Genomic DNA, 12,854 nt, shown 5'->3' on the forward strand with positions numbered 1-12,854 from the left:
CTGACCTTCTTTCAAGTTTAATTCCACCAAGATTTGTACACTTACATCGATGTTCTTTGTTTATACTTCACTCGGATCCTCTGGAGAACACGTCAAACATCAAACCTCACACATCATCCCTAGTGTTGAAATAATGTACGTCAAGGTGACGCCATCAGAAGAGTTAACAATTTCACATTACTATACGAGTCAAAAGCTGTTTATTTTTGTGGGGAACACCAACTATGTGCGGATTAATGAGATATTATATATTTTTATTTTTACATTAAAAAAAACTAAACAAGTACATTTCCCAGAATGATCTTCATCGCGCATGCGCATTTACATCTTAACGACGAAGAATGTTTTCTGTAGCAACGGCGACTCCTGGCTGAAAAAGAAACCGTAAACGGTATGAAATGTTTTAAATATTCATATTAAGTTATCAGATGTGGTTTTGGTCGTACACAGTTTAATGCCTGCGATTTCTGCCTTTTGTTTTAACAAAAGACAAGTTAGCATGTTAGCTTCGCAGGCTAGCTCAGGATGCTAAGTGATGTTAAACGTATGTTTTAATGCTTTTACTCGTGAGTTTACTTCACTTGATGTCATATTTTAACATAAACAGAAGCATACACGTGTAATATATTCATGTTGTTGTTGTTAGACCGTTGCCTTAGCTCAGTTGACGTCTCAATGCGACATGAACTTTAAAATGTGACGAATATGAATTCGTAATATAGTCAGAATGAGAAAGAAATGGAAACAATAGTCTTTTCACATTCAGCAGGATCAGTACCAGGACAGATGGCAGACCCGGGGTTATAATGTGGTCCTATTTGAGACGTGTATCTTACTAATGTTTATCTCAACCTGAGCCCCATATAACATTATAAGATAATAACAATCTTCTGAGTGAGCATCAACAGGGTTCATTTCAAGTGAAGAAATCAGTTTCATCTGATCAGAAAATGATTGAATGCTTGCATCAAGTAATGGTTAAATGTTTACTTTTTGTACATTTATTGAACTTGCCACTGTTAGTCCCTTAAAATGTGTGACTTCCATGTTTCTCACTAAAGCTTTTTTTCCCCCTCAGGAAACATGTCTATGTCACACGATGAGACGGCAGCAGACGAACCTGTGCGGGACTTCTCAATGGGCCGTCATCCGTCAAGCAGAATGCCTGTCGTATTAGCTTCAGGTGACGTCTTTTATCCACTGACGGCGTTTTCTGACTCGCGTATACGTCTCAAATGTTTACCTTGAAATGTGTCGCCCTTTGTTATATTGCGGTTTTAAGTCGATTTTAAATCTTGTAAACGCTCTGGTGTCACAGCATCCACATCAAATTCATGCTGTGCTGTCAATATCTCGACAACACTGTAAATTAGTTACTTGTTTTAATACCATCTTTTAAAATGTGTTCTTGGTGTCATTTGATAAAATCACCAACATCTGTTTGTTTATTTTCAAGACTTCATGAACACTCAGAACACGCGAACCAAACAAGATGCCTCCCGGATGACGAGAGATGATCTGGAGGACCGCTACCTCCGACTGGCCGATGAGACGCTGGTGTTGAAACAACTCGTCAACCAGCGAGATGACAAAATCAAGAAGTGAGAGAAATCCTTTTGAAAACAAAGACGGACACACTCACTCCTCGACTGTCTCGCTCAGGTTGGGGACGAAGCTGATGAGGTTGGTGAAGGACCGCGGTCGGATGGAGCAGTTGGCTGTAGGTGGCGCCGCTTCAGGCGGGAAGAAAGATCCCGAGATGGAGGACATGGTTCTGGACGCGCAGGAGAAAGTGCGAGTGTTACAGATGGAGAACGAGCGTCTCAAACAGCGTTTCCAAGTGGCCCAGCAGCAGCTGCTGAGCTCGCCCGGCAAGAGGCAGACGCCGTACGACCATGTCTCCTCGCGCACCAACTCCGGGGTGAAGAAGTTGAGGGATGACCCTGAATCTCCATGGCATTCACGACCCAGAAGTATGTCAGAGACCTCTCTTTTGTATGATTGAACAAGAGCATCACAGGTGAACTTGTGTCCAGGTGCTCGGAGTCTGGACGGGTCTCGTCGGGCCACCCCGGGAATGCTGCCCAGATATGGTCACAGTTTACTGGAAGAAGCCCGAGCTGAGATCCGCAACCTGTGAGTTATTGACTTTTGTCCGATTCGCACGGGATAAGTATAACCCAGCTCACTGGAATGCGGTCCTGGTACTCCTACTAGTGGTGCTGTGCTCGTCCGAACCTCCTCGATCTTACCTTGTGCCAACCACTCCTTTGGCGTAATTTGTAAAAATTGCAGAGAATGTCTGAGTTTGAATCCCGTGTGCATGTCTGTTATTTGTAATGTTATAATTCAAATTGTGGTGATAATACTAGTCCCGTGTGAATCCGAATGTCTGTAATTCTGAATTCTGCATATATGTCACTGTAACACACTTCTAGACACTCGCCATTGTGTTCATATTTACTTCCGCTGTTTTATTTTGAAGGGGTTTAAAGGAAGTAGATGTAGTTTGTTGTTGTCGGGGGTGTGTTCCACATGACGAAAGTAAAGAAGACGTGCGCGCTGCACAGATACAAACTAAGTTGTCGTTGTTTCCCTCAGGAATACACTCGGTTACACTAGTGTGTCTCTTCTGTAAGAATAATGTTGGGGCACATTTATGTGCAGCTCTCGCTGTTGAGCGTCTGCACAAGTTGAGAAACGAAAGAAAAAAAACATTTGTTCACTTTATCTTCTCTAAACGAATGACGCTTGGTTACACTAACTTTCAGTAGTTGCTTTTTACATGTGTATCTCTAGGTAATGTCGGTAAAAATTACGATTTTACAGACACCGCTTATCACGTGGGAATGTACTTAAAATAACACGGAGGAGGTCATTTACAAAACACAGAGGTCCCTCAGGTTATACTTATCCCGTGTGAATGGGACTTTTGTGTCGGTAGCAAAGGACAATAAAACAATTAACAAAATTAAACAATTTCCTGATGGAGACCTCCTGAGGGATCAATAAAGTTTAACCTAACTACCTACCTACAATAGAACTGTTTTATTGTTGTGTAATATTAACAAAAGTTGGCATGTTGGACGGATCCCCAATAGAAGGATGATTTGTTTGTTTGCAGTGAGAACGTGATCGAGTCACAGACTGGTCAGATGGAGGAGATGGAGAACAACATGTTACTGCTGCAGCAACAAATGAAGAAGAAGGAAGAAGAATTTCAGGAAAGTCTTCTGCAGACACGACAGCAACAGACTTCTAAGCTAAGGTACTTTTTGGTAAAGTTTAACACTAGTCAGAGAAAACCAGCAAAAGTCACAGATATTTTCTTTTGAATCGATGTCGAACCAAAATATCGGTTTTGAGTTTGTTATACTTGTTTTTGTGTTTCAATCAAAACGTGTGTAATACTTTAAATGTGTAGAGGTTGGTTTTAAAAAGACATCAAAATATATAATCAATTCTACTGTCCAATATATGTCATGTATGTGTTTGGTCTCAGGTCTCACGTCAACTCCAACATGTCGGTGATCAAACTGCAGCAGCAGTTAGCAGAGAGGTCCAACACCGTCACAGAGCTGGAGGCCAGATACCTTCACCTGCAGCAGGTGAGACACATTCAAGTTCAACCTTTTAAAAAAATGATTCTCATGACAATCATTGATTAATGTATCTGATCTTTGATTGTACACATCTTTCAGGGTCAGAGTTCCCTGAAGGTGAGTCACCAGACTGCCATGAAGAAGGTGGACGAACTGTCGAGTCGTCTAAAAGACGAGAGGATGAAGAACCTGGAGCTGCAGAAGAATCTGGAGAGATCTGACATCACTAATAGTCACATGGAGCAGGTGAGCACACGAATCAAAGAGCACACATATATATGTATGTATATATATATATATATATATATATATATACACACACTGAACCAAAATAAAACACTTTTGTGTTTGCTCCCATTTTTTATGAGATGAACACAATATAACAATTTCTTTCAAATATTGTACACAATCAGTGTTATCAGTTTTTATCTTGACCTTTAAAGTATATATTTTATTGAGTATTGTTTTGATTGTTTAAGCGCTTTGTGACCCTGGTCTGGAAAAGCGCTATATAAATACAAATGACTTACTTACATACCAAAGTGTCACCGAACATGATTGCGTCCACTAGACGGCGCCAATTCCGCCACTTAATTTGTTATTGTACGTGGTCAATATTTATTAAGTATAAAATCATGTGATCAGGTCCCCAGCCTTGCATCCACCTGACACAAAGCTAGGAACATTGTCACATACTTCAGGTCAAGGACAGTCAAGGAGAAGCTTGATCAAGTAGCAGCAGATGAGATGTTCAACCCTGAAACTCAACTCTCTGTAATGGCACATATGAAATGATGTTATGGCTACATGATGAGAGGATGAGAAGCAGTGTAAGTAAGTAAGTAAGTCATTTTTATTTATATAGCGTTTTTCCAGACCAGGGTCACAAAGCGCTTAAACATTCAAAACAATATTCAATAAAGTATATACTTTAAAGGTCAAGATAAAACTGAGAACACAACAGGAGTTCCAGAAAATCAAGGAAAATTGTCATTTGACTCCACTTACAGCTGGTAAGTATAACATCATAGAAGAAGCTCTTTTTGCTCCTTTCTATCAAGCTACAGTTGAGTTGTCTGAGGAGAGGCGAGGGTCAGGGTCAAAGGTCATCCCAATGAATAAAATGCACTTTCTCGCACTAGAACGTAGCTTCAATCTTGCGCACACAGGCCACACACCTGCATGAACCCCTGAAGCGTCCAGTCATAGAGGGGGGTGTGGCCAGTCTAAGGCATCTTCATATGCCTCACCTGTGAGGTGGGACGGATTGTCTCGGCTCACTATCACAGATTTGTGAACAATATTTGAGACAAATGTTTTGTGTATATAGAAAATGTTCAACATATTTGTGTTCATCTCATCAAATGGTGTTGAGTTTCTATCTCTGTTCGGTGAACCATGACCTCCTGACATCACGGATCAATAATTCAACGTGTTTGCTGTGAAGCTAAAGGATCAAATCAAAGAGCTGGAGCAGGAGAAGAACCTGCTGAAGGAGAACAACGACACGCTGATGAACAGGTGGATGAACAGAACCATGTTTCCTGCATCAAGTCCACGACTCACGCCCGTGTCAGTGTGTTCGATGTGTCGCAGCAGCAGAGGTGGCAGGCGCAGGAGCAGCAGCTGAAGGTCCACATCCATCAGCTGGAAACCGCACTTAAGAACGACCTGCTGGACAAGAACCAGATCTTGGATCGGGTCAAGTCCGAGACCGGTAAGAGACTCGCATCTAGAGTTTAATGTTGTCATCAGTAGACGTATTCAAACTCAAGGCCCAGGGGCCAAAGTTGCCAGAGTCATTTTGAGGGCCCCACAAAAGCTCGAACATCAAATCTAACTCTTGATTTGCATATATAACCAGCTTAATGTAATACACACTTAACTCTTTATCATCACAAATTATAATTTATCCTTATTCTGGTGAGTTCTTTTTAATTGGACATATGATCTATTTCCAAGTGGTTATTGATGGTTAGTGTTTTTCTCAAATTTTAACCCAAACCAGTGTTTCTGACCAATAATACAAATATATGAATGAATGGATTTCCACGGCCTGTCAGAGGCTGAAGGGTTACAGTGCGAGCGTCTCGATGCAGATGATTCGTTCCCGCAGGCCGAGCTTTGGCCCTAGTTGTGGCAAAAACTGGTGTTTAGAATCCCTTATTAGTCCCGCGAGGGGAAATTCAACCATTCACACATACTGATGGGAGTAGGCTGTAGGCTGCACACTTGCGCCAAGTTCACAATCAGGAGCAATCAGGGTGAAGTGTCTTGCTCAGGGACACAACGACACAAGCTTGTCTGGAGCTGGGATTGAACCTGCAACCTTTTGGACTGCAGGCAACCACTCTACCATCTGAGCTATGTCGCCCCTTAGTGGTGAAGAGGAATTCAACAAGCGTTCATTTACTAACGGGGAACATGAGCTGTGTTCAGACCGTTAGACGGGTTCGTTTTACCCTGAACCAAGTCGTTGTTCATGGTCTCCATGGTAACTTTTGTATGGCTTCGAAGAGGTTCTGGTCCACAATGTCTCGGTTGGGGGATGTGGTGAAGAAGTCAACACTGCGACGATGTGGGGTCGAGTTTGTCCAGACGTTTTTATTTGTTAGAAGGACGACTTCTAAGACCTCCTCAATACCACCAATGTGTCTTTCCTTAAGGAAGCCGTGTCAGGAGACTCTGACGTGAGCTCCTCCATACCTCGGGTCCAGGTGGAGCAATGTGGTTTGCAGGTAACCTCGGCAGGTGCATGGGAGTCTGGACAGTGTCCTTATTGGATCCTGTAGAGCGGGGGTCTCCAAACGGGTCCTCAAAGGGCCGATCAAACATGTACAGTTTAACCAACGAGGTTTCAGCTGAAACCAGACAATCCACTGATCCTCCTCCTGATCGGGTTGAAGGGGTTTTTCTTGATTGGTTGGAACAAAAACCTCCCCTTTGAGGACCCGTTTGGAGACCCCTGCTGTAGAGGATGCTCCGGGAACTATAGGGTATCAGACACCTGTATTAGAGTCTGTACACCTGTGTGAGAGCGTGGTCTGCATATACAGTAGTTCAGAATGGTTTCCAGTGGGGTTGGACTCCTCCTGAGCCGCCCTTTGTCAACATTTCTGATCGCAACTTTTATGGACAGACTTTCTAGACGTTGATGGGTTTAAGGCCTGGTGGGCTAAGGATTGGGTCACAGATGTTGTTGGTGGTTGAGGTCAGACCATGATGTTAAGCTCTCGCTGGAACCAAGTGTGAAGTGGCAGGATGAACATCAGAACCTCCAAATCTCGAGTCCATGGGTCTCGGTTGGAATAAGGTTGGAAGCCTCCTCTGGGTTGGGATGAGATCCTGCATGATTGACTTCAACCAGCTGAGGGTCGGTGGACGGAGCTTGTGATCATGTTGGCAGGAATTCATCTCCTGACGCATCTTTTTCAGACAAGAGCGAGAGGCTGATGGACGACAATCAGAAACTTCGTATTCAAAATTTGAAAGTAACACAACAAGTCCAGGACGTCGAAGAGCAGCTGAAAGTCTTCACTGTAAGCACACACACAATAACACACACACACACATGTGGCTGCTCACGGTGTGTGTTACAGGAGGTGAACCAGGACCCGACGGCACTGACTGAGGCGCTGCTCCACGTGCAGGTGGGTCGTTCACAGACGACCTCTGGACCCCGTGTTGTTGTTGAGTGTCTGCTGTGCTTCCAGAGACACAGATCCCAGCAGGGAACGCTTCACTTCCTGAAGGAGTCGCAGCACAAGGAGAGGAGCAGCCTGGAGGAGACCATCAGAGAACTGAGAGCCGCCCACAGCGACACCATCCAGGAGCTGGAGAAGACCAGGAGCCTTCTGAAGGTGGAGAACCAGATCAGCCAGGACTACAAGGTAGACCCTCGCCGTCACACACAGTCCGCTTCAGAAGTTCTCAGCGGCTGATCATACTGAGTTGAAATGAATGTGAAGTCAGAACCTTTATTGCCAGAGTTGTTAACACATGAAATAAGATAACAATATATGCAGATAAAGGACAGAAGCGCCATTTCTTGTTTGGAATATTCAGCTCAGATTCACAAGTGAAACGTTTTGAATTGCAGTTGGAAACGGAATAATGTGTGATGAAAAAATGTCAATGAAAGGAAGCATCATTTAAATGAATTTCCATTACATTCCAAACACATTATAATTAAATTACAACAAACGTTTCACTAGTTTTAATTAATTAATTTAATATTTTATAATAACTTCAAATTCACATTTACACAAAATGGTACAAAAATCGGGCGCACATTGGCACAGCGGTCAGAACAGTCAGGTTCGCTTCCAGGTCAAGGCCAACTTGTGACCTTTCTGTGTGTAGTTAGTGTGTTCTCCTGTGTGGGTTTACTCCGGACACTCCGGTTTCCTCCCACAGTCCAAAAACATAAAGAGGTTGATTGAGAACTTGAGGGAAATTGTCTGTAGGTATGAGTGTGTGTGTGAATGGTTGTCTGTCTTTGTGTGTCCTGAGACAGACTGGCGTCCTGTCCAGAGTGTCCCCTGCCTCTCGCCCTATGATACTGGGATAGACTCCAGTCTCTTGAGGGGGCATTGTGCTGTTACTTACTGACTTACATGTAAGTTTGAGGGGGCACAACATTTATTTGAGGGGGCCAGGCCCCCTCTTGCCCCTGCCTAGACCCGGCCCTGGATAGAAAATGAATGAATCCTTGAATATTCGCCTCCATGTTGACGCCTAAGAATCCCTTCTCTCTCTGAGGCGGAGCTTCAGGCTGTGCTACAGAAGATGGAGGGCGACAAAACGGAGTTCAAGAAAAAGATGGAACACCAGGTCCAGCTGTTGGACTCCCGGGACGCCAGAATCAAGAGGCTGGAAGGTCAGAGGTCAAAGGAGTCGAAGAGAATCTCGATCTTTTCTGACTCATGTCTCCTCCATCAGGTCAGCTCAGAGACGTGGCCTACAGCCCGCGAGCAATGGTCCTCAAACCAGACCAGGACCAGAACCAGGAGGAACCTGTGGTTCTGGAGCGTGGGGAGGATCTTCTGGAGCTTCAGATCGTGAGCGCCACCTTGAACGCAGATGCGCTGAAGACTCTGGGCGACAGCGAGCCGTCCACCTTCTGCACGTACGCCTTCTACCTGTTCGAGCTCCACTCCACCCCGGTGGCCACAGGCTCCGCCCCACAGTATGGCTTCACCTCCCAGTACGTGGTGGACGCCGACCAGCGCTTCCTGGACTACCTGCAGCAGCTGAGCGTCACCGTGGAGCTGCACCAGGCTCTGGGGCTGAGCTGGAGGACGCTGGCGACGGCGACGCTGCCGCTGCAGCAGCTTCTCAAACAGGAGGGGGAGGTCCAGGGACGGGTTCCTCTCATGGGTGAGTCGGACCTCAACGACGGTCTCTCGGTTGTCCTTGACGACGTCTTTCTCCGCAGGCGCTAGAGAAGAACTTCACATCCTCGGCTCTCTGGACTATTGGTTCCGACTGAAGGTTCCCATCATGGAGGCGTCGCGCCAGTATCAACAGAAGGTGGCAGCAGAGAGCTACATACACGCTGGAGACTCGGAGAAACAGGTGAACGAACAAGTCATCAGAAACTATGAGGGGCCGTTTGAGACAAAATTCAGTTTTTCTCTCACACTTACTATCAAGTTCTCTCACTTACTATCAAGTTCTCTCAAACTTACTATCAAGTCCTCATGCACTTATGTACAAGATCTCTTACACTCACTATCAAATACTCACACATACAATCAAGTACTCATGCACGTACTATTAAGTGCGAATAAAGATTTTGAAAGTAGATGTGAGCAAGTTTGATAGAAGGTGTGAGAGAACTTGATAGTAAGTGTGAGAGAACTTGGTAGTAAGTGGGAGAGAACTTGATAGTATGTCTGAGAGAACTTGGTAATAAGTGTGAGAGAACTTGGTAGAAAGTGTGAGATAACTTGGTAGTAAGTGTGAGAGAACTTGATAGTAAGTGTGAGAGAACTTGATAGTACGTGTGAGAGAACTTGGTAGTAAGGGTGAGAGAACTTGGTAGTACGTGTGAGAGAACTTGGTAGTAAGGGTGAGAGAACTTGATAGTACGTGTGAGAGAACTTGGTAGTAAGTGTGAGAGAACTTGGTAGTAAGGGTGAGAGAACTTGATAGTACGTGTGAGAGAACTTGGTAGTAAGGGTGAGAGAACTTGGTAGTACGTGTGAGAGAACTTGGTAGTAAGGGTGAGAGAACTTGATAGTACGTGTGAGAGAACTTGGTAGTAAGTGTGAGAGAACTTGGTAGTACGTGTGAGAGAACTTGGTAGTAAGGGTGAGAGAACTTGATAGTAAGTGTGAGAGAACTTGATAGTAAGGGTGAGAGAACTTGGTAGTAAGTGTGAGAGAACTTGATAGTAAGTGTGAGAGAACTTGATAGTAAGTGTGAGAGAACTTGATAGTACGTGTGAGAGAACTTGGTAGTACGTGTGAGAGAACTTGATAGTACGTGTGAGAGAACTTGGTAGTAAGGGTGAGAGAACTTGGTAGTACGTGTGAGAGAACTTGGTAGTAAGGGTGAGAGAACTTGATAGTACGTGTGAGAGAACTTGGTAGTAAGTGTGAGAGAACTTGATAGTACGTGTGAGAGAACTTGGTAGTAAGGGTGAGAGAACTTGGTAGTACGTGTGAGAGAACTTGGTAGTAAGGGTGAGAGAACTTGATAGTACGTGTGAGAGAACTTGGTAGTAAGTGTGAGAGAACTTGGTAGTACGTGTGAGAGAACTTGGTAGTAAGGGTGAGAGAACTTGATAGTAAGTGTGAGAGAACTTGATAGTAAGGGTGAGAGAACTTGGTAGTAAGTGTGAGAGAACTTGATAGTAAGTGTGAGAGAACTTGATAGTAAGTGTGAGAGAACTTTGTAGTAAGTGTGAGAGAACTTGGTAGTAAGTGGGAGAGAACTTGATAGTATGTCTGAGAGAACTTGGTAATAAGTGTGAGAGAACTTGGTAGAAAGTGTGAGATAACTTGGTAGTAAGTGTGAGAGAACTTGATAGTAAGTGTGAGAGAACTTGATAGTAAGTGTGAGAGAACTTAGTAGTAAGTGTGAGAGAACTTGATAGTAAGTGTGAGAGAACTTTGTAGTAAGTGGGAGAGAACTTGGTAGTAAGTGGGAGAGAACTTGATAGTATGTCTGAGAGAACTTGGTAATAAGTGTGAGAGAACTTGGTAGAAAGTGTGAGATAACTTGGTAGTAAGTGTGAGAGAACTTGATAGTAAGTGTGAGAGAACTTGGTAGTAAGTGTGAAAGAACTTGATAGTAAGTGTGAGAGAACTTGGTAGTAAGTGTGAGAGAACTTGATAGTAAGTGAGAGAGAACTTGATAGTAAGTGTGAGAGAACTTAGTAGTAAATGTGAGAGAACTTGATAGTAAGTGTGAGAGAACTTGGTAGTAAGTGTGAGAGAACTTGATAGTAAGTGTGAGAGAACTTGGTAGTAAGTGTGAGAGAACTTGGTAGTAAGTGTGAGAGAACTTGGTAGTAAGGGTGAGAGAACTTGATAGTAAGTGTGAGAGAACTTAGTAGTAAATGTGAGAGAACTTGATAGTAAGTGTGAGAGAACTTGGTAGTAAGTGTGAGAGAACTTGATAGTAAGTGTGAGATAACTTGATAGTAAGTGTGAGAGAACTTGGTAGTAAGTGTGAGATAACTTGGTAGTAAGTGTGAGAGAACTTGATAGTAAGTGTGAGAGAACTTGGTAGTAAGTGTGAGAGAACTTGGTAGTAAGTGTGAGAGAACTTGATAGTAAGTGTGAGAGAACTTGGTAGTAAGTGTGAGAGAACTTGATAGTAAGTGTGAGAGAACTTGGTAGTAAGTGTGAGATAACTTGGTAGTAAGTGTGAGAGAACTTGATAGTAAGTGTGAGAGAACTTGGTAGTAAGTGTGAGAGAACTTGATAGTAAGTGTGAGAGAACTTGGTAGTAAGGGTGAGAGAACTTGGTAGTAAGGGTGAGAGAACTTGATAGTAAGGGTGAGAGAACTTGATAGTAAGTGTGAGAGAACTTGATAGTAAGTGTGAGAGAACTTGATAGTCAGTGTGAGAGAAAAACTGAATTTTGTCTCAAACGGCCCCTCATAAGAAACTGATGGGCATGAAGTTTTTGTTTTCATTTTTTAAAAACATTCCAAAAGTGACAAGATATTTGACAGGTTCGTCAGTTATTGTCACATTCATGTCAATCACTATCACATCAGTAAATTAACTTGAGGGAAAGAAAATGTAGGACAATGATCATAAGAGATTATAATCTATCTCTGTAATTGCGATTATTCCTTTTGTAAAAATGTCATAGCAGACTGTTGTCCAAAAGCACGAGACAATGTTCAGTCCAAGACCAGACCTGGTCTGCATGTCCAGGATGTCTTGGGTACCAGAGGACAAGAGAACCAGAAGCAGCAATCAAAGGAGAAACTAGTGACTATGTGTCGTAGATCTTCACCAATATGTTTGGTCTCCAGGGAGGAAAGTGGAACCACCTTCTGGTTTCTGTCGAGTCCTGCACCGGCCTTCAGTCCAGAACCTCGCTCCCACCAAGTCCGTACGTGGTCTACAAGTTCTTCCAGTTCCCCGATCAGCCTACCGGGACCGTCCACGATTGCCTTGACCCCCACTTCCACGACCAGCAGACGTACCCCGTCCTCGTGGACTCGAACCTGGAGACGTACCTGCGCTCGGAGTGCATGGTTTTCTACGTGTTCGACTACAAGGAGGAGCAGACCGACCGCTACCTCGGGAAGACCAGGGTGTCCCTGCAGCCGCTGGTCCAGAACCAGGCGCTTTCAGGTGAGAAGTGGATCAGACGTCCAGAGAACTTGAGTCTTAAGGAAATTGTTTCGGTTCTTCAGGGGTTCACGAGCTCAGCGACGCACTTGGACAACCAGCGGGTCGTCTGGAGCTGTCCATCAGTTGGAAGTTTCCGTATGTTCCCTCAAGAAGATCTCCACTGACCAGATCTCTGCCCCTGGACGAGCCGGCTCGGAGGGAGGAGCCGACCACCAGTGAGCGCTCCTCCCTGAGACCGGACCAGCTGTCCGGGATGTCTGCGAGGCTGGGCAGAGCTTCACGGGACAAGCCCCCCACGAGAGAGGAACCGCCGCTCCTCGAGGTCAGACCTTCACACCGACCTCCTGAATGACCTTCACTAGCTTCTGGTGACATCACAACCATTTCTGTCCAAACAAAAAGTCCCTTCGAGTGTTTCTTTTTCACTGGT

General features: G+C 44.3%; 1 protein-coding gene across 2 annotated transcripts in view; it reads left to right on the plus strand.

Moving 5' to 3' along the window:
* The first annotated feature begins 328 nt into the window (after positions 1-328).
* rpgrip1l (RPGRIP1 like) overlaps positions 329-12,854 on the plus strand; it is a 14,662-nt gene continuing 2,136 nt past the window's right edge. The window contains exons 1-18 of one of the 2 annotated variants that reach the window (XM_087797930.1): positions 329-391; positions 1,079-1,183; positions 1,457-1,601; positions 1,663-1,973; positions 2,037-2,136; positions 3,125-3,268; positions 3,503-3,608; positions 3,702-3,848; positions 5,050-5,123; positions 5,180-5,319; positions 7,038-7,141; positions 7,202-7,252; positions 7,316-7,492; positions 8,364-8,481; positions 8,544-8,981; positions 9,040-9,179; positions 12,100-12,424; positions 12,487-12,746. In XM_087797930.1, the coding sequence (XP_087654056.1) occupies positions 1,084-1,183; positions 1,457-1,601; positions 1,663-1,973; positions 2,037-2,136; positions 3,125-3,268; positions 3,503-3,608; positions 3,702-3,848; positions 5,050-5,123; positions 5,180-5,319; positions 7,038-7,141; positions 7,202-7,252; positions 7,316-7,492; positions 8,364-8,481; positions 8,544-8,981; positions 9,040-9,179; positions 12,100-12,424; positions 12,487-12,746 (2,880 nt within the window). In that variant the 5' untranslated portion in view covers positions 329-391; positions 1,079-1,083. Of the gene's footprint in view, positions 392-909; positions 972-1,078; positions 1,184-1,456; positions 1,602-1,662; positions 1,974-2,036; positions 2,137-3,124; positions 3,269-3,502; positions 3,609-3,701; positions 3,849-5,049; positions 5,124-5,179; positions 5,320-7,037; positions 7,142-7,201; positions 7,253-7,315; positions 7,493-8,363; positions 8,482-8,543; positions 8,982-9,039; positions 9,180-12,099; positions 12,425-12,486; positions 12,747-12,854 lie in introns of those variants that run through there. The other variant, XM_087797928.1, reaches the window with a different exon arrangement.

The sequence above is a fragment of the Callionymus lyra genome, chromosome 8 (assembly GCF_982586985.1).
Source record: "Callionymus lyra chromosome 8, fCalLyr1.hap1.1, whole genome shotgun sequence".
Taxonomy (NCBI): domain Eukaryota; kingdom Metazoa; phylum Chordata; class Actinopteri; order Syngnathiformes; family Callionymidae; genus Callionymus; species Callionymus lyra.